The sequence below is a fragment of the Myotis myotis genome, unplaced genomic scaffold (genome assembly GCF_014108235.1).
Source record: "Myotis myotis isolate mMyoMyo1 unplaced genomic scaffold, mMyoMyo1.p scaffold_m19_p_4, whole genome shotgun sequence".
Taxonomy (NCBI): Eukaryota; Metazoa; Chordata; class Mammalia; order Chiroptera; family Vespertilionidae; genus Myotis; species Myotis myotis.
Window position 1 is genome coordinate 42,704,295 of NW_023416346.1, and position 25,333 is coordinate 42,729,627.

The following is a 25,333-nucleotide window of genomic DNA, read 5'->3' on the forward strand; positions in this document are numbered from 1 at the left end:
GCTTCTCCTAGTCTACTGTTGAAACTTTTGATGGTGTTTTTTTATTGCAGCTATATCACTCTTCATTTCTTCTTGGTTCTTACATAAGTTATTGATTTTTTCATCCATTTCTTTTTGATTCTTACATAAGTTGTTGATTTTTTCATTTGTTTCTTCTTGATTCTTGCATAAGTTGTTGATTTTTTCCTCCATCCGGTTTATGCACTCTAGGACCCTTAATCTGAATTCTTTTTCTGACATGTTGCATGCTACTGTTTCACTTAGCTGCTTTTCTGGGGAGTCCTCCTTTTCTTTCCTTTCGGGGTTTCTTTGTCTACCCATGTTTGATCTCACTGACAGATCTAGATGTTGAGTTGTTCAGGGGCTGCTCCTTGGGTGGCTGTGGCTCCTCGGGCTGCGGTTGCTCCTCAGGCAGTTGTGGTAGCAGTTGCTCCTCAGTTGGCAGCAGCTCCTCTGGTGGGTGCTGTTCACAGCCGTTGTGGCTCCTCTGGCTGGTGGAGGGAGGCTTCTCACACAGCTGCTGTTCCTCAGACAGAGGGTGTGCTGATCACGAGGCTGGTGTTCCTTGGATGGGGGCGGGCTACACACGCAGCTGCTATTCCTTGAACTGGGGCGGACTGCTCATGTGGCTTCTGTTCCTTGAATGGGGCCTGGCTGCATGCTGCTGTTGTTCCTCTGATGTGGTGGGCTGCTTGTGTGGCTACTGCTCCTTGGACTGGGATAGGTTGATTGCAAGTCTGCTGCTCCTTGGATGGCAGTAGGCTACTTGCGTGGCTGCTGCTCTTTGGACGGGAGTGAGCTGTACGCGTTGCTGCTCCTCCTCTCCAGGTGTCTGGTTATGTGGCTTGCTCTCTGGCGCTTTAGCCAGGCAGGGTAAAATTCACCTTAACAAGACATGACTCAAGGAGAACAAAGCATGAATGTACTCATGACATCGATATCCCCAATGTATTTGACAATCTGCGAAAAGAGAATTATGGGAGAGAAAGGAGAGTACAAATGATATCTGAGAGAGAGAGAGAGAGAGAGAGAGAGAGAGAGAGAGAGAGAGAAGATAGAGAAAAGAAAAAGGAGAATATATATATATATATATATATATATATATAGAGAGAGAGAGAGAGAGAGAGAGAGAGAGAGACAGAGAGAGAGAGACAGAGAGAGAACACCACAGAACCAATAGATAAACCAAACAAATATAAACACCAAACACCCAGTAAAGAGGGTGAGGGCAGAGTCTGTAGAGGCTGAGCTGATATACATGAAATAAGGTTAAGAATTGGATAAATATGGGGAGAACCTCACTTCAGTATAGCGGAGGTAGAAGAGGGATGAGTGTATAAGAAGAGACAGAAAGGGAACAAAATAATATATTTACAAAAAAATTGATTTTAAAAAATGGTATAAAAATAGAAAATAACAAGTAAAAATAATATAAAATTGAATGATGAAAAATTAATGTGAAAAGAAGTAGAACATAAAGCAACAAACAAAAAAGGGAAACAATGAAAAAAGCTAATAAAATAATAATAGAAAAATAAAAATGAAAAATTGAAATGTCATTCCTTTGGCTGGCTTAAGATCCCAGTTTTCTGGAGTGTCTGTGATTTTTTTTTAATATATTTTATTGATTTTTTTACAGAGAAGAAGGGAGAGAGATAGAGAGAGTTAGAAACATTGATCAGCTGCCTCCTGCACATCCCCCACTGGGGATGTGCCCACAACCAAGGCACATGCCCTTGACCGGAATCGAACCTGGGACCTTTCAGTCCGCAGGCCGATGCTCCATCCACTGAGCCAAACTGGTTTCGGCATGTGATTTTTTTTTTTTTTGCATGTTTCTCTTTTATTAGATTAGATATGTGTAACTCAATCTATCAAAAAAAATCCACATTATTAACTAGTACAACCAGTATACAATGGCCTAAAAACTGATTGCTGAAGGGAAAATAAAAACCAACTAAGCTAATTAGGCAGTGAGATCACCAGTTAGAGGTGGAAGGACTTGAACTATTCTTGTGTCCAATATCTTGTTTTGCACATAGGGAAAAAGAAGTCTAGAAAGGGGAAAGCTACTTGCCCAAAGTTAGAAAGCTAATGGCAGAGCCAGAATACATGCTACTCTTTTGCATGTCCCATCATTTTTAAAAAATATATATTTTATTTGATTTCAGAGAGAGAGGGAGAGGGAAAGATAGAAACATCAACGATGAGAGAGAATCATTGATCGGCTGCCTCCTGCACACCCACACTGCGGATCAAGCCTGCAACAAGGCATGTACCCTGACTGGGAACCGAACTGTAATCTCCTGGTTCATAGGTTGATGCTCAACCACTGAGCCATGCTGGCAGGGCATGCCCCATCATTTTAAAGATATCCTTGAAAACTTTGCTATTAAAAATAAATTTAGGAGAAGCAAGATGGCGGCATAGGTTAACGCCGGAGTTTGCTGCCTTGAACAACTACTTCAAAAGTGAAACTAAAAAAACGGAACGGACATCACCCAGAACCACAGGAACACTGGCTGAGTGGAAGTCCTACAACTAGGAGGAAAGAGAAATGCATACGGACACTCAGAGGAGGCGCAGTGCTGAAGTCAAATTCTGAGGTGCGGAGTGCGCGGAGCGGGCTGGCGGCGGAGGGCGCGGTTGGCGTTTTCAATCGGGAGGGAGTCGCAGACTCTGAGCTCCAGATACAGGCGAGTCTTTAGGGACCCAGACTCAAACGGGAGAAGCGGGACTGTCTGGCTTCTGTCAGAGCGAGTGCAGCTTTCTCTCCGAGGTTTGCAGCGGGTGCTGGGACTCAGAGAGGCAGAGCCCCTGGGGACAGGACTGAGAGCCGCCATAACTGCTCTCTCTGGCCCACCCTGTTGATCCTGTGCGACCCGCCCCGCCCAAGCCCTGCACAGAGGCATTTGCCGGATAGCCTCAGGCAAAGGCTAGATTAGCACCTCCCTAGAGGACAGAAGTTCTCTCACTGCTGACACAGCTGATTCTCATAGCCACTTGGCCTGGAGGTCAAACCCTCCCTGGTATTAGCTACAACAATCAAGGTTTAACTATAAGACTGTGCACAAAGACCACTAGGGGGTGCACCAAGGAAGCATAACAAAATGCGGAGACAAAGAAACAGGACAAAATTGTCAATGGAAGATATAGAGTTCAGAACCACACTTTTAAGGTCTCTCAAGAATTGTTTAGAAGCCGCCGATAAACTTAATGAGATCTACAAGAAAACTAATGAGACCCTCGATGTTATATTGGGGAACCAACTAGAAATTAAGCATACACGGACTGAAATAACGAATATTATACAGACTCCCGACAGCAGACCAGAGGAGTGCAAGAATCAAGTCAATGATTTGAAATGCGAGGAAGCAAAAAACACCCAACCGGAGGGGCGGAATGAAAAAAGAATCCAAAAATGCGAGGATAGTGTAAGGAGCCTCTGGGACAGCTTCAAGCGTACCAACATCAGAATTATAGGGGTGCCAGAAGATGAGAGAGAGCAAGATATTGAAAACCTATTTGAAGAAATAATGACAGAAAACTTCCCCCACCTGGTGAAAGAAATGGACTTACAGGTCCAAGAAGCATGGAGAACCCCAAACAAAAGGAATCCAAAGAGGACCACACCAAGACACATCATAATTAAAATGCCAAGAGCAAAAGATAAAGAGAGAATCTTAAAAACAGCAAGAGAAAGAAACTCAGTTACCTACAAGGGTATACCCATATGACTGTCAGCTGATTTCTCAACAGAAACTTTGCAGGCCAGAAGGGAGTGGCAAGAAATATTCAAAGTGATGAATACCAAGAACCTACAACCAAGATTACTTTATCCAGCAAAGCTATCATTCAGAATTGAAGGTCAGATAAAGAGCTTCACAGATAAGGAAAAGCTAAAGGCGTTCATCACCATCAAACCAGGATTATATGAAATGCTGAAAGGTATCCTTTAAGAAGAGGAAGAGGAAGAAAAAGGTAAAGATACAAATTATGAACAACAAATATGCATCTATCAACAAGTGAATCTAAGAATCAAGTGAATAAATAATCTGATGAACAGAATGAACTGGTGATTATAATAGAATCAGGGACATAGAAAGGGAATGGACTGACTATTCTTGGGGGGGAAAGGGGTGTGGGAGATGCGGGAAGAGACTGGACAAAAATCGTGCACCTATGGATGAGGACAGTGGGTGGGGAGTGAGGGCGGAGGGTGGGGCGGGAACTGGGAGGAGGGGAGTTATGGGGGGGAAAAAAGAGGAACAAATGTAATAATCTGAACAATAAAGATTTAATTAAAAAAATAAAAATAAAAATAAATTTAGCCCATTTTCATGCAGAAGAATTGATTTAAATTTTGTAATACTTTGTTATCCAATATATATATTTTCAGAACTTCACTTTTAGAAATGAATGGGGGGCAGTCAGTAGTTATTCCAAAAACCATATATCCCACCCCATTCCCAATTTTATTTTTAAATAACAGCTTATATTTCATATACCATAAGATTCATACCATAACTTGACAGCTACCCTCATACCTTTTTTATTTTAAATATATTTTATTGATTTCTTACAGAGAAGAGGGGAGAGGGATAGAGAGTTAGAAACATCGATGAGAGAGAAACATTGATTGGCTGCCTCCTGCACACTCCCTACTGGGGATGTGTCTGCAACCAAGGTACATGCCCTTGACCGGAATCGAACCTGGGACCCTTGAGGCTGCAGGCCAACGCTCTATCCATTGAGCCAAACTGGTTACGGTCCTCATACCTTTTATTTATTTACTAGAGGCCCGGTGCACAAAAATTTGTGCACTCGGGGGTGGGCGTCCCTCAGCCCAGCCTGTACCCTCTCACAGTCTGGGACCCCTTGGGGGATGACCACCTGCTGGCTTAGGCCTGCTCCCCGGGAGATTGGGCCTAAGCTGGCAATCAGACATCCCTCTGGCAGCCCGGAAGCCCTCGGGGGATGTCCACTTGCCAGTGGGGGGCAGACCTAAGCTGCAGTCGGACATCGTTAGTGGTGCTGAGGAGGCAGGAGAGGCTCCCACCATCACCGCTGTACTGGCAGCCATCAGCCTGGCTTGTGGCTGAGCAGAGCTCCCCCATGTGGGAGCACATCGACTACCAGAGGGCAGCTCCTGCATTGAGCGTCTGCCCCCTGGTGGTCAGTGTGTGTCATAGTGACCAGTCATTCCCAGTCCTTCTGCTGTTAGGGTCAGTTTGCGTATTACCCTTTTACTATACAGGATAGAAGCCTGGTGCACAGGTGGGGACCAGCTGGTTTGCCCTGAAGGGTGTTCTGGATCAGGGTGGGGGTCCTGCTTGGGTGCCTGGCCAGCCTGGGTGAGGGGCTGATGGCTGTTTGCAGCTGGTCACACCCCCTTCAGGGTGGGGGTCCCCACTAGGGTGCCTGGCCAGCCTGGATGAGGGGCTGAGGCCCGTTATCAGGCTGGCCGGTGACTGAAGTGCCCAGCCTCTCCTTTTTTTCTTTTTCTTTTCATTCTGGGATTTATTTACCTTCTATAATTGAAACTTTGTTGCCGTCACTGGAGCTGAGAGCCAGCTCCTACTCACTCCAGCTCTGAGGCCACGGCCTGCTAAAAGCAGGTATCTGGGGTTTGTTTAGCTTCTATAATTGAAACTTTGTGGCTTTCAGAGCTCAGAGCCAGGTTGCGGCAGGCAGGGAACCTTGGCTTCCTCCATCACTGGAGCAAGCAAGCCTCCTGCTCGCTTCAGCTGTGTGGCTGCCAGCCGCCATCTTGGTTGAGTTAATTTGCATATCACACTGTTTAGCCCATCGGAGGCATAGCGAAGGTACGGTCAATTACCATGTTTGTCTATTATTAGATAGGATTTTTAACCTTCACCCGAGGACACGTTTTTATTGATATTACAGAGAGAGGAAGGGACAGGGAGAAAGAGAAATATTGATGTAATAGAGAAATATCCATCAGTTGTCTCCTGTATGTGTTCCGAAAGGGAATCAAACCCATAATCTTTTGGTGTACAGGATGATGCTCCATCCAACCGAGCCACCTAGCCAGGGAAAGTGTACTTATCTTTAACTACAGCTGCTCCAACCCAGGATTCTCAAATTTTAGTTCTTAGCAGAATTGCTTGATAAGTTTGTAAATATGCAAATTCCTGGGCCTGACTTCTTTGATTCTGATTCAGGAGGTCTGAGGTGAGGCCCAGGACTGCATTTAAAGCACACCTGCTCCCCTCACCCCATTTGATGCTAGAGCCATGGTCAGCAAACTGCGGCTCGCGAGCCACATGCGGCTCTTTGGCCCCTTGAGTGTGGCTCTTCCTAAGCCTTAGGAGTACCCTAATTAAGTTAATAACAATGTACCTACCTATATAGTTTAACTTTAAAAAATTTGGCTCTCAAAAGAAATTTCAAGCCGAAACCGGTTTGGCTCAGTGGATCGAGCGTTGGCCTGCGGACTGAAAGGTCCCAGGTTCGATTCCGGTCAAGGGTATGTACCTGGGTTGCAGGCACTTCCCCAGTGGGGGATGTGCAGGAGGCAGCTGATCGATGTTTCTATCTCATCGATGTTTCTAACTATCTCTCTCCCTTCCTCTCTGTAAAAAATCAATAAAATATATTTTTAAAAAAAGGAAAGAAATTTTAATCATTGTACTGTTGCTATTTGGCTCTGTTGACTAATGAGTTTGCTGACCACTGTGAGGACAGTTTGCCTCTGGCCTGCAGGTATACACACATGCCCAACCACCTGTGGCTTTTTTTTCTTATCTCAGGCTGGAGGGCAGGCCTCTAAATGAGGCTAATGTAGCTGCCTAACAGGTGCTGGGTGGCCAAACAGATTGCTCATGTGTGAAGATTAGTCCACAGGCCAAAGGAGGGTTGTTTCTTTCAAGAATGGTTGCAGGCCAGGTGTGCTGGTACCAGCTTATAACACCTGTGAGGGTCAGTCATTAAATTAGCAAGCTATTTGTTAGTCATAATTAAAAATGATAATAAAGACAAAGTATAATAAAGACAACACATCACTTCCTAATTATTTCTCTACATTTTACTATCATTTATGATCTTGAGATGATTTATGTCTGTTGTGGTGGCAATGTTACATAACAGTGTACTACTGTGCGTCTCTTCTCAAGCCCACATCAGATGATGTCATACTGGTAGCTTGAAATTGGCTATGGTGAGAGTATTTACAAGATGAAAATGGCAAATGCTAGAAACTGGGGCTCTCCCTTGGAGAGCTGACTGTTAAACATTTACCAGCACACCCATCTCTGGTTGCTGGGCTTTAGCAAATCCATGGCCTTACTTGTCCGCTTTTGCCCAAATGAGTTAGCTGCTTGAACTTCCATCCCTAGCTCAGGGATTTTAAAACTTTAGGATCCAAAACAATCTACTAGAAAGTTTTTAAAAATCAATTATTGGCTCCTCCCCCCCTCCCAGAGATTCTGATTCAGTGGAACCTGGGAGTCTGCATGTTTAACAAGCTCCCAGGTGCTTCTGAAGACGGTGGAACAATCAGACCACAAATAGAGAAGTGCTGTTCCATCAGACTGAAGGGAGAGGACCTTGAAAAGGGAGAAACAAAATGTCCTGTTCTTGACATTAATGCATGAGAGCAGAATGCTTTCATGTAATTGTTTACATTTATAAGCTTAAAATAAATATGTTCCCTAATGGAGATGCCTGAAAGCCTGGCTGAGTGAACCCAGCCTCTACATGGTTTATTCCTTTGATTTACTGAATGTCCATGTGAGAGTAAAAATCAAACAAAGGAAGCCACACAATTTCCAATTTCTCTTCTATTACTCCAACCTTTTTCACATTGTACTGTGCACTGCAGCAGACTCAGATTGAGCATTTGTTGAGCACCTTATACTTGCAAGGCCCTGTGATCAGCTGTCATACACATTCTATGGGTCAATCCATAATAATCAACAATGAAGTGAAATGAATCTCTTCTGCCTTCTGTATCTATTTCACTTTCACCCTCCGGGGTGGGGGTGGGGGGGTGGGGGGGCGGATTTGAAGGCTTTCCACCACCTTCCACTATTGCCACCTGTGTCAATCCCAACTGCTACTGTGTCTGCGGTTTGTCAGCGCTCCTCCTTCCTTACACTTTGGGGTTTGTTCTTGCCACACACACCTTCATTAAGAGCAAGTGTGCCTTTATTTTTTGCTTCCCCCCAGACTCACCTTTTAGAAGACTCCTGATTATGGACTCTGACTTACCAAAGCGAGATTCAATTTAAGTTCTCATTGGCCATTATTTTAATAGTTAAATTTTACTCATATTCAACATTTTTAGAAAATAATTCTGATTTGCACTGCTTTAGTAAACACTTTTTTTGTAAATAATTTAGGTTAGTTTCATGGCTCACTAAAATATGTGAAATTTGCCCTAACCGGTTTGGCTCAGTGGATAGAGCGTCGGCCTGGAGACTGAAAGGTCCCAGGTTCGATTCCGGTCAAGGGCATGGACCTTGGTTGCGGGCACATCCCCAGTAGAAGGTGTGCAGGAGGCAGCTGATCGATGTTTCTCTCTCATCGATGTTTCTAACTCTCTATCCCTCTCCCTTCGTCTCTGAAAAAAATCAATAAAATATATTAAAAAAACAAAATATGTGAAATTTGTTTGGGGGTTCAGCAGATTAATACAGTTCATTCTTGCTTTTTGGTTCCCTCTCTGGTCTGGTCCCAGGAGAAGCAAAGTACTACCATCTGCTGCAATATTCCTCCCTACTCTCCACAACTAGGGATGGTGAAAATCTAAGGTCTTTGTTCTCCTAGCAATTTTAAGTTAAGCTTTTGCTCTTCTTATCCATGTAATGAATAAAAGCACTGTAATGATTTAAATGTTGAGTACCACCTAGAGGAGACAATATTTACTGATCCAGCAGATGAATGTATTTGGGGAAAAAACATTAGGGAAAATGCTTCTCAATATTCTGATTTGGGGAAAGGTCAGTTGAAATTAGAAATTCTAAGGGTGGAACTCAGTCACTGACTGTGCCATTCTGATGCCACCGATCAGAAGTTATAATGTCAGCATGAACATAAAGATATTATCAAGACAAAGCCTGATCTGTCCTGGCAGTTGGGTGAGACAAGTGATAGGCCTGGCCCTATTGGGGTTCCTAATTGCCATGGGCCCAATATAGTCAGCTTCAGGAGCAGGTGACGTTTCTGAAATGTAGTTTAGGGATGCTCTGACTGGGACCACTAGTGCTTGCCTCTGGTAGTTTTGGTTATTGTTGGAGTTGGCCTGTGAGTTACCAGTTTATTATCATCAACCTTGAACATACTACAGGTAAGTAACCTTGGCATAACCTTTAACAGTGATTTAGCTAGGAATACCCTACACATAAAAGTGAGGTCTGTGGAGTTTGTTTTGGGGTCTTCCTAGCTCCCATATCTGCTTCTCTTTCTTCCTTAATGGCACCTTTCAACATCTTTCCAGTGCCCTATTTTTTAAAAATATACATTTTTATTGATTTCAGGGAGGAAGGGAGAGGGAGAGGGAGAAACATCAATGATGAGAGAGAATCATTGATCGGCTGCCTCCTGCCCCCCACATTGGGGACTGAGCCTGCAACCTGGGCATGTGCCCTTGACTGAAATTGAACCTGGGACCCTTCAGTTCACAGGCTGATGCTCTATCCACTGAGCCAAACCAGCGAGTTTTCTTTATACTCAACTATTAAAATACTAGAGGCCTGGTGTATGAATTTGTGCATGGATGGGGTCCAGCCAGCCTGCCCCAATGGGGGCCCATCAGGCCAGGCTGACAGGGGAGAGGGTCCACGGGTAGTTGGTCTGCTGGCCCTGCCCCCAATCAGGGTGGGGGGGCCAATTGGGGACTGGGCTGGCTAAGGGGAGGGGCTGTGGCAGGTTGGGGGGCAATCAGGGCCCCAATCAGGCTGGTTGGCCGCTGTAGTGCATGTCATAGTGACCAGTTGTTCCGGTCACTTGGCTTTTATATATATACTAGAGGCCCAGTGAACAAAAATTTGTGCACTCAGTGTGGGGGGGGGTCCCTTAGCCCAGCCTGTACCCTCTCGCAGTCTGGGACCCCTCAGGGGATGACCACCTGCTGGCTTAGGCCCGCTCCCCGGGGGATTGGGCCTAAGCTGGCAGTCAGACATCCCTCTGGCAGCCCGGGAGCTCTCGGGGGATGCCCACTTGCCAGCGGGGAGCAGGCCTCAGCTGCAGTCGGACATCCTTAGCGCTGCTGAGGAGGTGGGAGAGGCTCCCACCACCACCGCTGTACTGGCAGCCGGCAGCCTGGCTTGTGGCTGAGCAGAGATCCCCCCTTGGGAGTGCACTGACCACCAAGGGGCAGCTCCTGCATTGAGCATCTGCCTCTGGTGGTCAGTGTGTGTCATAGTGACCAGTCATTCCCAGTTGTTCTGCTGTTAGGGTCAATTTGCATATTACCCTTTTATAATATAGGAGTGCCTGGCCAGCCTGGGTGAGGGGCTGATGGCTGTTTTCAGGCTGGCCACAGCCCCTTCAGGGTGGGGGTCCCCCCTGGTGTGCCTGGCCAGCCTGGGTGAGGGGCTGATGGCTGTTTGCAGGCTGGCCACAGCCACTTCAGGGTGTAGGGTCCTGCTGGGGTGCCTGGCCAGTCTGAATGAGGGGCTGAAGGCCATTTTCAGGCTGGCTAAGCCGCCCAGTGGGGACCCTCACCCAATGAGGGTGTGGCCAGCTTGGGTGAGGGGCTGATGGCTGTTTGCAGGCTGGCCACGCCCCCAGCCATCCAAGCTCCCAGTGGAGGCTGGCTGGAAGCAGGTATCTGGGATTTATTTCTCTTCTATAATTGAAACTTTGTTGCCATGAGCAGAGGCCACAGCCGGCTCAGGGCAGGCGGGAAGTTTGGCTTCCTCCATCACCAGGGCAACCAAGCCTCCTGCTTGCTCCAGCTCCGTGGCTGCCAGTCGCCATCTTGGTTGGGTTAATTTGCATATAGTCGCTCTGATTGGCTGGTGGGCATGGCTTGGGCCGTAGCGAAGGTACGGTCAATTAGCATCTCTTTTATTAGTGTAGATAGTAGAGGCCTGGTGCACAAAATTTGTGCATGGTGGGGGGGGGTAGGTCCTTCAGCCTTGCTTGCACCCTCTCACAGTTTGGGATGCTTGCCTGCCAGCCTTCCTGATTGCCCATCACCACTCTGCCTGACCACCCCAACTGCTCACCTGCCTGCCTGATTGCCCCTAACTGCTCGCCTACCTGCCTGATCGTCCCTGCCTTGACCCCGCCACCACAGCTTCGTCCGGAAGGATGTCTGGAATGATGTACAGAAGGTTGTTTGGCTATCCGGTCAAATTAGCATATTACAATTTTATTATAGTTGCCTTGCTCCAAGCTGTAAGGACCTGCTTGTCATAGAGATAGAAAAGTTTTAATTTTTACTCTTGATTATGGCAATTAACTAACACAGATGGCCACCAAAAAGGTGACTTACCAAAGGGTGTATAGCAAACGGTGCTGTTAAGTCCTCTTCCGCAAAAACATGCATGTTGTGCATTGTATCTGCCTGACTACACAAAAGAGTGAAGTTTCTGTCTGTCTTTGCAATCATATGAGCAAATTGTCTGAGACCCCAGCCCAGTCTGGTTTGGTGCTCACAGGATAATAGAGGTCTTTTTTTTTTTCCTTTGCTTCATTGGTGGAGATTTCCTAGAAGTTGCAGGATATCTTCCTTTTAATTTTTCCTCAACACTCTGACTTTATGTCTCTCACCTTTGCTTTCCCTCCATCCCCCACCCGCAATAGTAACTTGCTCCAGGCTCACTTTGCTCCAGTGTCTCTAGGAGATCACACAATACGTCTGCCACCAGAACTATGATTCCTGGTGCTCCCCGTGCTCTAGGCTTCCGCTTCTGGTCCTGGGGCTGCAGAAACCAAAAGGGCTCTCCCACTCTGCTCTACGGCCAGGCTTGGCATCCTGTGCTCTCTGGCCAGCTCTGTGGCTCCAGCCAGTACGGCCATCTTTGTCGTGTTAATTTTCATATTCTCTCCTTATTGGCTGTGGGCGCCATCTTTATCATGGAGTGATGGTTAATTTGCATATTATTCTTTTATTAGATAGATGTCAAGTGATAAGGAAAATGAACCAATACCAGTTTAATTAGTCTTTCCCAAGGTGAAAAACTTTCAAGATTCAAACAAATGAAGCTATGGATGTATAAAAAAGGAAGAGTTGATACATCTGGGTGTGGTGGTTGGCCTTATAGACATGTGGGGAAAGGTGAGTGATCCAACTCTGTTACTCAAACCCTTTCTCCTGGGAGTCAATTCTATTGCCAGGAATCTCATCTCTGGAAGTGAGCTCCCAGGGTTGACTTCAACAGAGTTCGCATGACTATGACTTTGCAGGAGACATAAACTACGAGTGTTTTGCAAATCACAAGTCCTCTCTTATATTTGTTGAGTGAATAAATGAACAAGAAATTGAGTAAATCCTTAGCTACAATGCCTCTGAAGAAATGCTGACAAGCATATGGACCATTAGAATTAGAAGGAATCTTAATCTAAATTAAACACTTGATGTTTGCAAAGTGAGTGAAACCTCAGTGCAGCAACAGGACAGAACTGTAAAATTGCTGCAGGATAGTGCTAAGCATCTGAAAGCAAGATAGAAAGCTGCCTACTGAAGAATGTCATTGCTTATTTACTAAATAAGTATGGCTATGTACATTATCAAATTCCAATAGATTTTATTAGAAAGATAAGTTAAGTAAATATATTAAAAAGGTAATGTGAGTGGGGGAAAAGGCACTGATTTAAGTAATTATGGAAAAGGATTTTGACTGGAAACTATGACACCAAAGACAAAGAACATAAACACTGTACTCTAGTTGGCAAAGTTGTTTCTCAGGTAGGTACCAGTTCAATTCTGAAACTGCTGAATATGTTATGCTGGGATTGAACAAATAAATGGATTATAAGTGGTGGGAATCAGGTTTCTACTATTGGATGTTACTGATAAGCAAGAGGAAGCTAGCATGAACCATGTGTTAATGGCTAGAGTTAGTAGCATTAGTACCTCTAATTTAATATATAATTACATAGAAATATTTACAGGTATGTATATACAGAGATTAAATACAGCCCCGGCTGGTGTTTCTAAGTGGCTAGAGCAGCCGTGGGCAAACTACGGCCCGCGGGCTGGATCCGGCCCGTTTGAAATGAATAAAACTAAAAAAAAAAAAAGACCGTACCCTTTTATGTAATGATGTTTACTTTGAATTTATATTAGTTCACACAAACACTCCATCCATGCTTTTGTTCCGGCCCTCCGGTCCAGTTTAAGAACCCATTGTGGCCCTCGAGTCAAAAAGTTTGCCCACCCCTGGTAGAGCATCAGCCTGTGAACCGAAGGGTAGAGGGTACGATTCCTGGTCAAGGGCATGTACTTGGGTTTTGTTTGCTTCCAGGCCCTGGTCTGGGCATGTGCACAGGCAACCAATCAAAGTATCTCTCACATCAATGTTTCTCTCTCTCTCCTCCTCTCCCGCTTCCACTTTCTCCCAATGGAAAAAATGTCCTTGGTGAGGATTAACAAAAACAAATCAAAACAAAATAGAGATTAAAAAATACACATGGATTTTCTTGCTCTATCAGCTAAGAGAGCCAAGGAGAAATGACACCTCAGTAGCAACAAGTACACCTGGTTTCTAGTACCATTCTCCAATAAAGGAACGAGGGCTAAATGGCAGATTCTAGGGCTGGGGCAGTTGAAGTGACAGAGTAAGGAAGTGCTCAAAAAAAAAAAATGAGGGCATGTCAAAGGGATATAAAAGAACTCCCAATGGCTATGGCTGGGACAAGTTGAATAACAAAATAAATGCAGTTTTGGATTTATACCTCCAAGTATAAAATAAATACCCTTAAGTCCATGCTGACATAAATGGTTGAATTTATAAATGAGGGAGAAGAGACTTGTCTTCTGTATAAAACAATCCCAAATAATTTATATAGATACTTGCCCTTAAGGGGGTGGGCCTTAACTCTTCCCCACCTCTTGAGTTTTAGTGATTCACTTCCAAAGAGGAGATTTATGTGAAAGGATAAAAAAAGTTATTTTATAGTGGAGAAACCTGACAAACACTACCTCAGCCAGGTGATGTCAAGTTGATTATGTATCTTTGATGTGATGTAATGAAAAGTGCAATTCGCCTCTGTGGTCTTCCTCCCAAAAGTCCAGAATCCTGGTCTAATGATGAGAAAAATATCAAACTCAAATTGAGGGACATTCAACAAAATACCTGACCAGTAATCCTCGAAACTGTCTAGGTCAGTGGTCGGCAAACTGCAGCTCGTGAGCCACATGCGGCTCTTTTGGCCCCTTGAGTGTGGCTCTTCCACAAAATACCGACTTCTGCGCATGGACCATGAAGTTTCAATCGCACTGTACATGCGCGCCCGCACATGGTATTTTGTGGAAGAGCCACACTCAAGGGGCCAAAGAGCAGCATGTGGCTCGCGAGCCACAGTTTGCTGACCACTGGTCTAGGTCATCAAAAGCATGGAAAATCCGAGAAACCGTCATAGCTGAGAGGAGACATGATGAGCACATGTAATGTCATATCCTGGATGGGATCCCAGAACAGAAAAGACATTAGGTACAAACTAGTGAAATCTGAATAAAGTACGGCATTAGGTAATAGTAATGTACCAATGTTAGTTTCTTGATGTGAAAAAGGTACCACATTAATGTTAAAGGTACCACAACAGGGGGAAGTGGTGCTGGTGATGTGAACACTTTGAAAACTTTTGTGAAAATCTAAAATGATTCAAAAATAAAAAATTTATTTAAATTAAGAAAGCATAATCTGTAATACTTTCAACAATAAAGATACATTTTAAAAAAGAAAGCATAATGTGCTTACATGCAATATGGGATCCTGGATTGGATCTTAGAACTGAAAAAGGACACTAGTGGAAAAACTGGTGCAATCTGAATAAAGTCTGGAGTTTACTTAATAGTAATGTACTAGTGTTGGTTTCTTAGTTTGACGAATGTACCATGGTAATGTAAGATATTAACATTAGTGAAAACTGGGTAAAGAGTATGTGGTAATTCTGTATTGTCTTCGCAATTTTTCTGTAAATCTAGTTATTTCAAAATTAAGAAATTTATCTTTATTATTGAAAGTATTACAAAGGCCTCCCTTTCCCCCCACTGACCCCTTATATCCCACCCCCACCACCCACCACCCACCCCAGCCTTTCCTCTGAGATTCCTCAGTCTGTTCCATGTTTCAATGTCTCTGGATCTATTTTGTTCATCAGTTTATTTTGTTCTTAGATTCCACATAAGTGAGATCATGTGATACTTGTCTTTCTTTGACTGGCTTATTTCACTTAGCATAATGCTCTCCAGGTTTATTTTTAAACATGTAATGGAAGGTAGCTGGATGTACAAGCTGCTTGGACCACCCTAGATAACCTACATGATGGCATTTGATTTGTTTGGGACTCTGCAGTGGCTCTCTCCCCTCATCTTAATCCAACCTCCCATACCTGTTGTATTGATCTGAATGTATTTCATGTGCATGAATCTACACGAGAACAGTGGCTGTGGTTAACAGGGGTTGTCTGGGTTCCCCAGGAGACTAGATTACTCAAATTTAGAGGACAAAATAAAATTTTTCAAGCTTCAGAAATAAAGGGAACAGAGTGCAGTTGTGGAGAAAGAGTCTGTTAAACAAGAGCTCAAAACAGAAGACAGTAAGGATTTTGGAGGAAATAAGACAATGGTTTTAGGCTGGGAGGAGGGCAGGAGACAAGGGGAAATGTTGACAGGGTGGGTGCTCTATTTTCTCTGCCTTACTTATGGCTTACTCATGAACTTTTACCCATATTACCCTTGCTACTTGTAATATTAGATGAACAAAGATTGGATTTAGAATCAAGTGGCTGCCATGAGTTACTAGGAAGGGTAGAGCAGATAGGGGTTAGGGGCAAGAAGGGGCATTTCTAAAGGCCATAGCCACAAGACAGTTCCAAGCTCTCTTATTTCTGTGGCCATCTTCTCCACCAGACTGTAAGCCGCTTCTGGGATAAGGATGTGGCCTTATTCTTCTCTAGTCCCAGCAGTGCTCTGTACACAGTAGGTGTTCAATAAACATCTGCTTAATAAATAAGGCAGGATGCTAGAAACCAGTGAAGTTGGAAATGTTTTTCCTTTGAAAACTTACGGGGAAATAGTAAATCCCCAAAATGTCTTTAACTTGAATCCCCACAATAATGACGGTACTTAAAAATATTCTGATAATTTGATTTTTTCACATCAGTGGGAGAGATCTGGCCTCTCTCAAAAATGGAATTTTGGGGGTGGATATATTAATGTTTAACATATATTTCAAAGAATAAAAAAGTCACTGCCAGCTGTATAATTTGAGGACCAGAGAAAATGGTATGCTAAATTATGCTGAGTCATTCATACTTCATTTCCAATTGAGGTAAATAAGACAAGAAAAAAACACACCATGATTCTTCAAAGAAATTTTAATGAAAATTGGTTTTAAACTTTTTCATCTAGCACAGTGGTTCTCAGCTTTTTACACAAGTCAACGATAAAATTTTAACCAAAGGAGAAATTGGAAAATAAGGTAATATGATTATTTTTTTCAAAAGCTAGGTTTATTCACTTTAATAAATCATTTTCTTGCTCTAAGATGGTAAGACTGTACTTGACTTTTTATTAGTACTAAAATGTTCTCTCTTTTTTGAACAAGTGAAAGTAGACGGTGGCAGTTTAAAAACTGTTGAGCTGGCAAAAAATCCAGTGCCCTGTGTCAATCCCTAAAATGCTATTTGTTCATGAAATCCCAATATCTAGAAAGTGCTTACACACACAGACACACACACACACACACCATCTAGTAGGGGACTCAGGGATTCAGAAGAGGCAGTTAAAAATGTATGTTTGTTGATTACTACAGCCATTGTGTAGGCACTAAACTTTATACATACACAATTTCTCAGTAAATCTTTACAATTTCAGTTAGGTATTCTCATATTACAGTTAAGGAAATGGAAATTAATATAGGATAAATAGCTTGCCCAAGGAATGTGCTAATAGAGGGAATCAAATCAAGTTTATCTGATTCTAGAATCTGCACTCCTTTCTAGAATACCACATCATTTATTAGAGTGAGTCTCTAATATTCATTTTTGGGAAGAATATTGTTCAGTTTTTCTTTGTATACATCTTGATGCTACCTTTCAACTTCACTTTCTGACTTGTAACTTTGTAGTGTATTTATATAGTGATGACAAACACTTTAAGACTCAACTTAAAAGTGTCAGTATTATTCTCTTAAGCTGGCATCCCAATTATTTTTTGCCTTTTTGTTCAAGAAACCACATAAAACCTATCTGGAAATAGTCATCTGGCAACACCCCAGTTATCTGCAGTTGAAATGACCAGCACCACAGCAGACTACAAGTCCTCCTCAGGAAGAAGTCAGTGAAAGTTGAGCTGCCTCAAAGACCTATGGACATCAAGTTCTTTGAAACTCTAGACCAGTGGTTCTCAACCTTCCTAATGCCGCAACCCTTTAATACAGTTCCTCATGTTGTGGTGACCCCCAACCATAAAATTATTTTCATTTGTACTTCATAACTGTAATTTTGCTACTGTTATGAATCGTAATGTAAATATCTGATATGCAGGATGTATTTTCATTGTTACAAATTGAACATAATTAAAGCATAGTGATTAATCACAAAAACAACATGTAATTATATATGTATTTTCTGATGGTCTTAGGCGACCCCTGTGAAAGAGTTGTTTGACCCCCAAAGGGGTCGCGACCCACAGGTTGAGAACCGCTGCTCTAGACCAATCCAGACCATGAGACCAAAAAAAAAAAAAGACTGGTCAGAAAGCCAATGGCATTACTACTCTATCTGTTGGGTAAAATACAGAAGAGTGAGCAGACAGAGATGAGAACAGGGGAGTAAGGAGAACAGAGAGGAGGGGGAAAGAGAGTACAGCATTGATAAGAGGAAGAAATCAGCACAGGGGTAAAACCTAGGCAAACAATATTCAATTTGTAACTAGAAAATCCAGACCACTCCAAGACCATGCTGATTAACAAGGATATGATCATGGCTCTCCAGCTTCTTGCTTACATACTGAAAACAAATGTAGTAAAAACATTTAAGCATACAGATAAACTCAGCAATGTTCATTTTAGAACCAGAATTAAATTTTCTTTTTTTCTCAGAGGTATGTAGCTAATGCACTATAATTTAGGGGTTTAAAATCTGGCCTTCTGCTTGCTAAAAATAAAATTATAAAACAAGACTTTGTCTTGCATTTCTCAAATTATCAATGTCATCTGAAAATAAAGTCACATTTTTAGCAGGTGTTGGTGACCAACTTTTAATAAACTATTTAATTTTCAGAAACATATGCTAATCATCAATGACATGATCAGGGTACCATTGCCCTAGATGTTATTTCCTTGGTACATTATATCAATATTTACAAAGGCTTTCAAGTTCAATAACACAAAACAAAACAGCTTAGTTTTTAAAACTACAATGTTTTAAAAAAATGTAAACAGTTCAATTTTACATTATTGTAAAAAAGAAGACTCACTCCTTAATGCGGCTTAATTTTTTTTAAGTGAGCAAAGCCTGGTGCTCATGGATAAAGAATGAAAAAAAATCTTTACATAGAAACATTGTGCTCCAGTGTGGCAAAAAAATTATATATATATACATACAAAGAAAAGAATTGTTAAGTCCACAATTTAGACCACAAACAAAATCTTGTCTCCAAATTGAGAAATTTATAAAAACCATTTACACATGGTTGTTGACCTACTGAAAACCTATATAACATTTTTAAAACAATAACTCAGTCAAAAGATACCACTTTTCTTAAAAATGAAATTTTGTGCAAAAGAAATTGTTTAAGCTAGAAATAAGACTCCTTTCCCAGTAAGAGGCCAAAAGAGTCATTGAAATAATTTAACTTTGTTAAGATTTAGTGCATGTAACCAAAAGGCACACACATGGGATTAATATATTAATATATTTTCATGCAAAAACCTGTGCATGTTCACAATTATATAACAAAAACACAAATATAACAAATGTAAAGCCTAATATTTGGCAATGTTATTCTAGCCACATTCCTTTCTAGTCTATCAGTCCAGGGTTTACTAGATCATTAACACTGCCTCTCAAAAAATATATTATATTTGAACATCTTCCCACAAAAATTAAAAAAAGGATGTTAGCCTAAAACACTATAATTTTTTTCAATTCTGATACATATAGAAAGTTACTGATGTATTTATTTAAATGGCATTTCAAATTAAGATACATTTTTCCTTTTGTTAATAAATACTTTGATTGCTCCAGTGAAGTCAGCAGAGAGAAGAACTTCTGTATTATCTGTCTTCATAATACCTTAAAAACATAAAAAAATATTTTTAGTTGATTTAAAAGGATTATTAAGTCTGCTGTTAACAATTGTCACATGCCCATGACCTTTGGGGTAGAAGATCCTCTCTCTGCCTCTTCTATCTCTTTCCTGGCTCAATCCTGTAATCCTTTCTTCCTCCTGTGCCTCTCCTCTCTGAGGTTCACTTCCACTTACCTGGTCTTTCCCTGACTTGTAGATTACAGTCCCTTGGGACCTGGAGGCCTGTATTTACTCCCAGGTAGCCTAGGCCTCTAAGTTGTCTAATGTGTCATTTTGTGGCAGGAGACTAGAGTGCTGGCTGGGCAAGTCTATTGCTAACAGGGTTCTCTAATGAGGCAGATGGCAAGGTTTATTACACAGAACACACTGCCATGAAATGAAGTACATATGATCGATTTGTGAATGCTGACAGTGCCTTTTCCCTTTACAGTCCACACTGAAGAGCTATGTAACTAGCAATGGTGAATGGGAAAAATGCTTACCTCTTGTACTACCTGTTATATTTAACAAAATTCAGTGTAAACTACTTCTATTATGCATAGACAACATTTGTGGATTTAAGGACTGAATAGTAAGGAAGAAAATAATACAAACTTTAACTGGAAAGCTGTGTACAGGATGAGTTATACAAAATGGTTTCACTTAGATTTGCTAAGAACATATCCTAAGCCTTTGAACATTCCTTCCTATCCTCGAGGCATATCTCAAAGTAGTGCTATGCAGCAGGAGCAGCAGCAAAGGACTTAGGGATATGAGAAAGGCTAGAGAAAAAAATAATTCATCATATACGATAATAATGAAGATGATAATGGTAATGCTGACTACATGCCAGGCTTTTGGTAGGCACTTTATATATGTTATTTTCAACTCTTATCACAACTTTGTAAACTGGGTATTTTCACCATTTTACACATGAGGAAAATTGAAGCTTACATTGCCAATTATATCGGGAATAAAGAGAGAGCAATCAGATATAATTTATCATATCATATCCTGGGTTTAAGAATTTATTCTTAGAATATACATTTATAGGTAAAAAACCAAACACAAATCTAACCATGACCCATTAAAAGTTGTGTCTCTTTATAAAGAAGTTCAAAGAATAGTACTTTTCATTTTTCTTCAAATTGTTTTAAAAGCTAGAATTTTCTGGGAAATGTGTAGGGGACATGTATAGATTGTTAAAAGATAACTGGGGGAAAAGAAAAGGAAAAAAAAACCCAATGACTTAAGTTAGATTTAGAAAAAAATAAAATGAAAAGAAGTATTTCCAAACAGGCACTTAGTAAAGGTTTAATAATTCTGTCATTTTATTTTTAGATCCTGTAATTTAAAAAAGTGCTAAACTGAAGTTCAGCTTTGCTATCAAAATTTTTCTTAACAGACAGAAAAAATAGTATATTTAGTATAGTGTGCAGGGCAAATAACACCATAGGGGAAATAAGTTTTAAGCATTCCAATACTTTTAGAAGCACCTTTTGTACACTGTATTGCTGTGGCTTTACAACTTTCTAAAAGGCCTGGTTGTAGTCTCTAAAGTGAGAAAACACATTTACTGAACTCTTCTGCAAGTGATTTTAATCATACAAACTTGTTTTCATTAACAACTGGTCCAAATTTACATGGTTTTATACTCTTAAGGACCATTTTTTACATAATTGGCACTCAGTATTACATGGTGGCTTCTTTTCACTTCCTAATCTGAGCATTTTATAGAGCTAGAATTAGTACTTGTTCTGAAAGCATATGCTACAAATTGCAAGAAATTACAGGCTTGTAAATAGCTACCTAAGAGAAACTATAAATTTGTGGCAAGTAGAAAAAAACACTGCTTTCATTTTGGTTTAATTCATTTATTCAGCAAATGTTTATTAAGCAGCTACTATATACAGGCAAGCACTGTGTTAGGCACTGGCACTACAACAAATAAGACATATAAACTCTCTGTCCTCACAGAAATGAGTCTAGTAGAAGAAAACATAATAAAATTTGTATTTATATGTTTTTGTTTACGTTTCTCCAAGGAAAATAGCTGCCCACAGAAGAAATTAAGAACTTTCAAATTTTTCATTTTTAATTCCCAAGTGAATTTAAAAAGAAGTAAAACTTGCAAGAACTATGTTACTGAAATGTTCACAAATCGGTATCTTAAAATCATGTTGTAAACAAAAATATTCTTCACAGTTATGAAAACCTCACAATACCCAATATTAGGTCAATTAGGTTACAAAATGCTGACTAGATAAAAAGTAGAACAAATACAATATGAGTACCTACCAGAGGGTATAGTATCTAAAACTTCAGCATCTTCACTTTCTGACTTTTCAGATTGCACATCCAAAGACAACATCAAACTTGGGTTAGGGGCAAAGATGGCTGATGTAACAACTGCATTATGTGCTGGGGAGAAAAATTTACTTCAGGATAACTAATAAATCCAATTCTAAACATCAAGACAGAGAGTAAAATATGCAAAAATACAATAGTGTATGTTACATGCAAATATCTTTTAAAACTAACATATAAGTAACTATGAACTATTTAAAACCCAAATATATTTTCTAAAGAAAATACCATATACAAGTTCTGAGATCCCATGCTTCTCAAATTTTACACAAGTATAAGTTCTTTCTTGGCATGGAAATATCCAACAAAGCCAAACACAAAGCAAAAGCACATATATCAGCCCCTTTGAAATAATGTCTATATAAATTTGCTTCTAGTACATTGCACTTTAAATTTATTCATTTTAACTTTATTCACTTATAAAAGACACATAAGAGTAGGCATTTACTTACCTTTAATACCTTCCCAAAAGTCATTACGATCTCTCCTGACTGAAGTAAACTTGCTTAGGTCATGGTAAGTACTCCAGATATAAACATATTTATCTTCTGAGCCACTAACGAGGTAACTAAAATCATGGCTAAAATTTGGAGAAGAAAAACAAACACCTCAGTAATTTTTTTAGGTCTCCCTCTATCAGAACGTCCTACTTTAAAACACATAAGAAAACACCCAGAAGAATTTTGTTGAACTATAGACTCCTATTCTCACTCTAGAGGTGATGACAGTGTAGGTTTGATATGGGGGCCAGAAGCATTAGTATTTTCACCAAAGCTCTAGGTTACTGTGCTACTGGCTAACCCACACTAGGAGGAAAGCCTCAAGAGATGAAAGAGAGAACCAGAGTATTTTACCAATTAACTTACTGGGTAATTACAATAGTCCCCCTTTTCCACAGAGGATATATTCCAAGACCGTCTGTGGTTGCCTGAAACAACACATAGTACCAAACCCTATATATCCTATGTTTTTCCTATACATATGGTCATGCACCAAATAACAATGCTTTGGTCAATGATGGTCCTCATATACCATGGTGGCCCTTTAGATTATAATGGAGTGGAAGATTTCCTATCACCTAGTGACATCATAGCTATTGCAGTGCCTTCATGCAATACATTACTCATGTGTTTGTGATGTTAGTATAAAGAAACCAACTGTCCTGCCAGACATATAAAAGTATAGCACATACAACTATGTAGAGTTCCTAATACTTGATAGTGATGATAAACAACATCACTGAGTTATTATTTACTATACTATACATTATAACATAATTTTAGAGTGTACTCTTTCTATTTAAAATAAAAACAGTATGCCATTTTACACTGGTAGCAGCTTCTTATATCTTGAGTTTATGGAGTTTCTTGATTCCATCATTTTCTTGTGGGCTTGATTTAATATCAAGTTTTATAAATTTAGTGTAGCCTAAGTGTGCAGTGTTTGTAAAGTCTACAGTAATGTCCTAGGCCTTCACATTCACTTACCACTCACTCACTGACTTACCCAGAGCAACTTTCAGTCCTGCAAGCTCCATTCATGGTAAGTGCCTATATAGGTATAGCATTTTTTAATCTTTTACACCATATTTTTACTGTACCATTTCTATGTTTAGATACACAAATACTTACCATTGTGTTATAATTGCTTACATTCCAGTATAGTAACATGCTGTACAGGTTTGTGACCCAGGGGCAATAGGTTATACCATATGGCCTAGTTGTGTAGTGGCTATATCATCTAGGTTTGCGTAAGTGAACTCAACGATGTTCCACAAGAAAATTGCCTAACAACGCATTTCTTAGAATGTATCCCTATTGTTAAGCAGTGCATGACTACAGATACCTATGATAAAGTTTAGTTTATAAATTAGGCATAGTAAAAGATAAACAACAATAGTAAAACAGAACAATTATAACAACGTATTGTAATAAGTTATGTGAATGTGATCCCTCTCTCTCTCTCTCTCTCTCTCTCTCTCTCTCTCTCTCTCTCTCTCTCTCTCTCAATGTTATTGTGTATACACAGCATGGATATGCTGAGGAAAGAAATGATTCATGTTTTTGGTGGGAAGGCACACGATTTTATCATGTTACCCTCAATGATTTACTATTTAAAACTTATTATTTCTGTAACTTTTAATATTTTTGGATCATGGTTCACCATGGGTACCTGAAACTGCGGAAAGCAAAACCATGGATAAAGGGGGGACTACTGTAGCTGGTAATTACAGAAGCAATAAGAACTTCTAAGAAAAGGAATAAAGGAAAGAGGGTTAAAAAGAGGCAGGTAATTCAAGAGAGCTTCCAGAGCCTTAAGAGTTCAAATGATAATGATATGTAAAGGTATAAATATAGAACACTGTATTTCAGGCTGTTAAAAGCTTTATTAGCTTCTGTACCTAAAAGGATCAAGATCATGAGTGGGGTGGGTGGTAAACTACCTCTAAAAAAACCCTCACATAAAAGTACAAAAGCACAAATTCTAGAGCTGGGAGTCTTCTAATTCTGGCTCTGCACTGACTAGTGCCGACTTTAGGCAAATTACTTAATTTACTGGGTTTTGGTTTCTTCGTCTGCAGATTAGGGGCAATTCTAACTCTAAATACCATACCGGTGGATTGTAAGTATTGTATGAGGATAGCATGAGATACCAGTTATAAAAGTGCAAAGAAACTAAAAACATAATATAGACATAAGGCCTAGTAGATCAATGGAAAACGGGAATGCGGGATAAATATTCTGATCTCTTTTGGGAATTTCTCATTGCCAATTTACCTGAAACTTGCTTTGATCTGGCTGCTGCTGTTGACATAACCCTTATACTTCATGGAAAGTGACAAATCTCTAAGATCATATAGTCTGATTCTGGAGTCATTTGAGGTTACCAGTATCTAAAAATAAATCAAGGGAAAAGTTAAATATATAATCTTTTAATCTAAGTTAAGCTATAATTTATAAAAAGGGTATATACACATACACAACTAGAAAAAGCAGTATCCCACAAGAAAGGGAATATATTCATAGCCAAGATATTAAGAACTAACTTTCAAGAACCTATACATAGTATGGAAAGAGATGGTTTTGAATACTTAGTACCTTATTTTCTCCTGGTAAAGGCTCAATGCCGGTAATTTTTCTTCCAACCTTGTTGCGTCCTCTAGTAGATCGTACATGTATTTGTGTGTGGTATTTCAAATGCTAAAAAGAAATGACATATTTAAAAGATCAGAAATAGAAGGAACCTCAAAGGTCATCTGAAAACTCACAGACATGGTAATATGTGCCCCAATCCTATATAATAAAACCCTAATATGCAAATCGAGTGAATGGTCACTATGATGCACACTGACCACCAGGGGGCTGATGGTCAATGCAGGAGCTGCCCCCTGGTGGTCAGTGCGCTCCCACAGAAGCCAGGCTCACAGCTGGCGAGCACAGTGGTGGTGGCCAAGAGCCTCTCCTGCCTCCATGGCAGTGCTAAGGACCCCTGGGGGGATGTCTGCCTGCTGGCTTAGGCCCAGGGAGACGTCCC

At 40.8% G+C, this 25,333-nt stretch overlaps 1 protein-coding gene across 3 annotated transcripts in view; it reads right to left on the reverse strand.

Annotated features, from left to right (window-relative positions):
- Positions 1–17,796: 17,796 nt before the first annotated feature.
- Positions 17,797–25,333, reverse strand: part of WDR44 (WD repeat domain 44) — a 102,212-nt gene continuing 94,675 nt past the window's right edge. For all 3 annotated transcript variants that reach the window (XM_036304951.1, XM_036304952.1, XM_036304953.1), the window contains 5 exons: positions 24,898–24,999; positions 24,577–24,692; positions 22,252–22,379; positions 21,731–21,853; positions 17,797–19,437 (listed from right to left, as the gene is read on the reverse strand). In XM_036304951.1, coding sequence (XP_036160844.1) covers positions 19,343–19,437; positions 21,731–21,853; positions 22,252–22,379; positions 24,577–24,692; positions 24,898–24,999 — 564 coding nt within the window. In that variant the 3' untranslated portion in view covers positions 17,797–19,342. The remainder of the gene's footprint in view (positions 19,438–21,730; positions 21,854–22,251; positions 22,380–24,576; positions 24,693–24,897; positions 25,000–25,333) is intronic.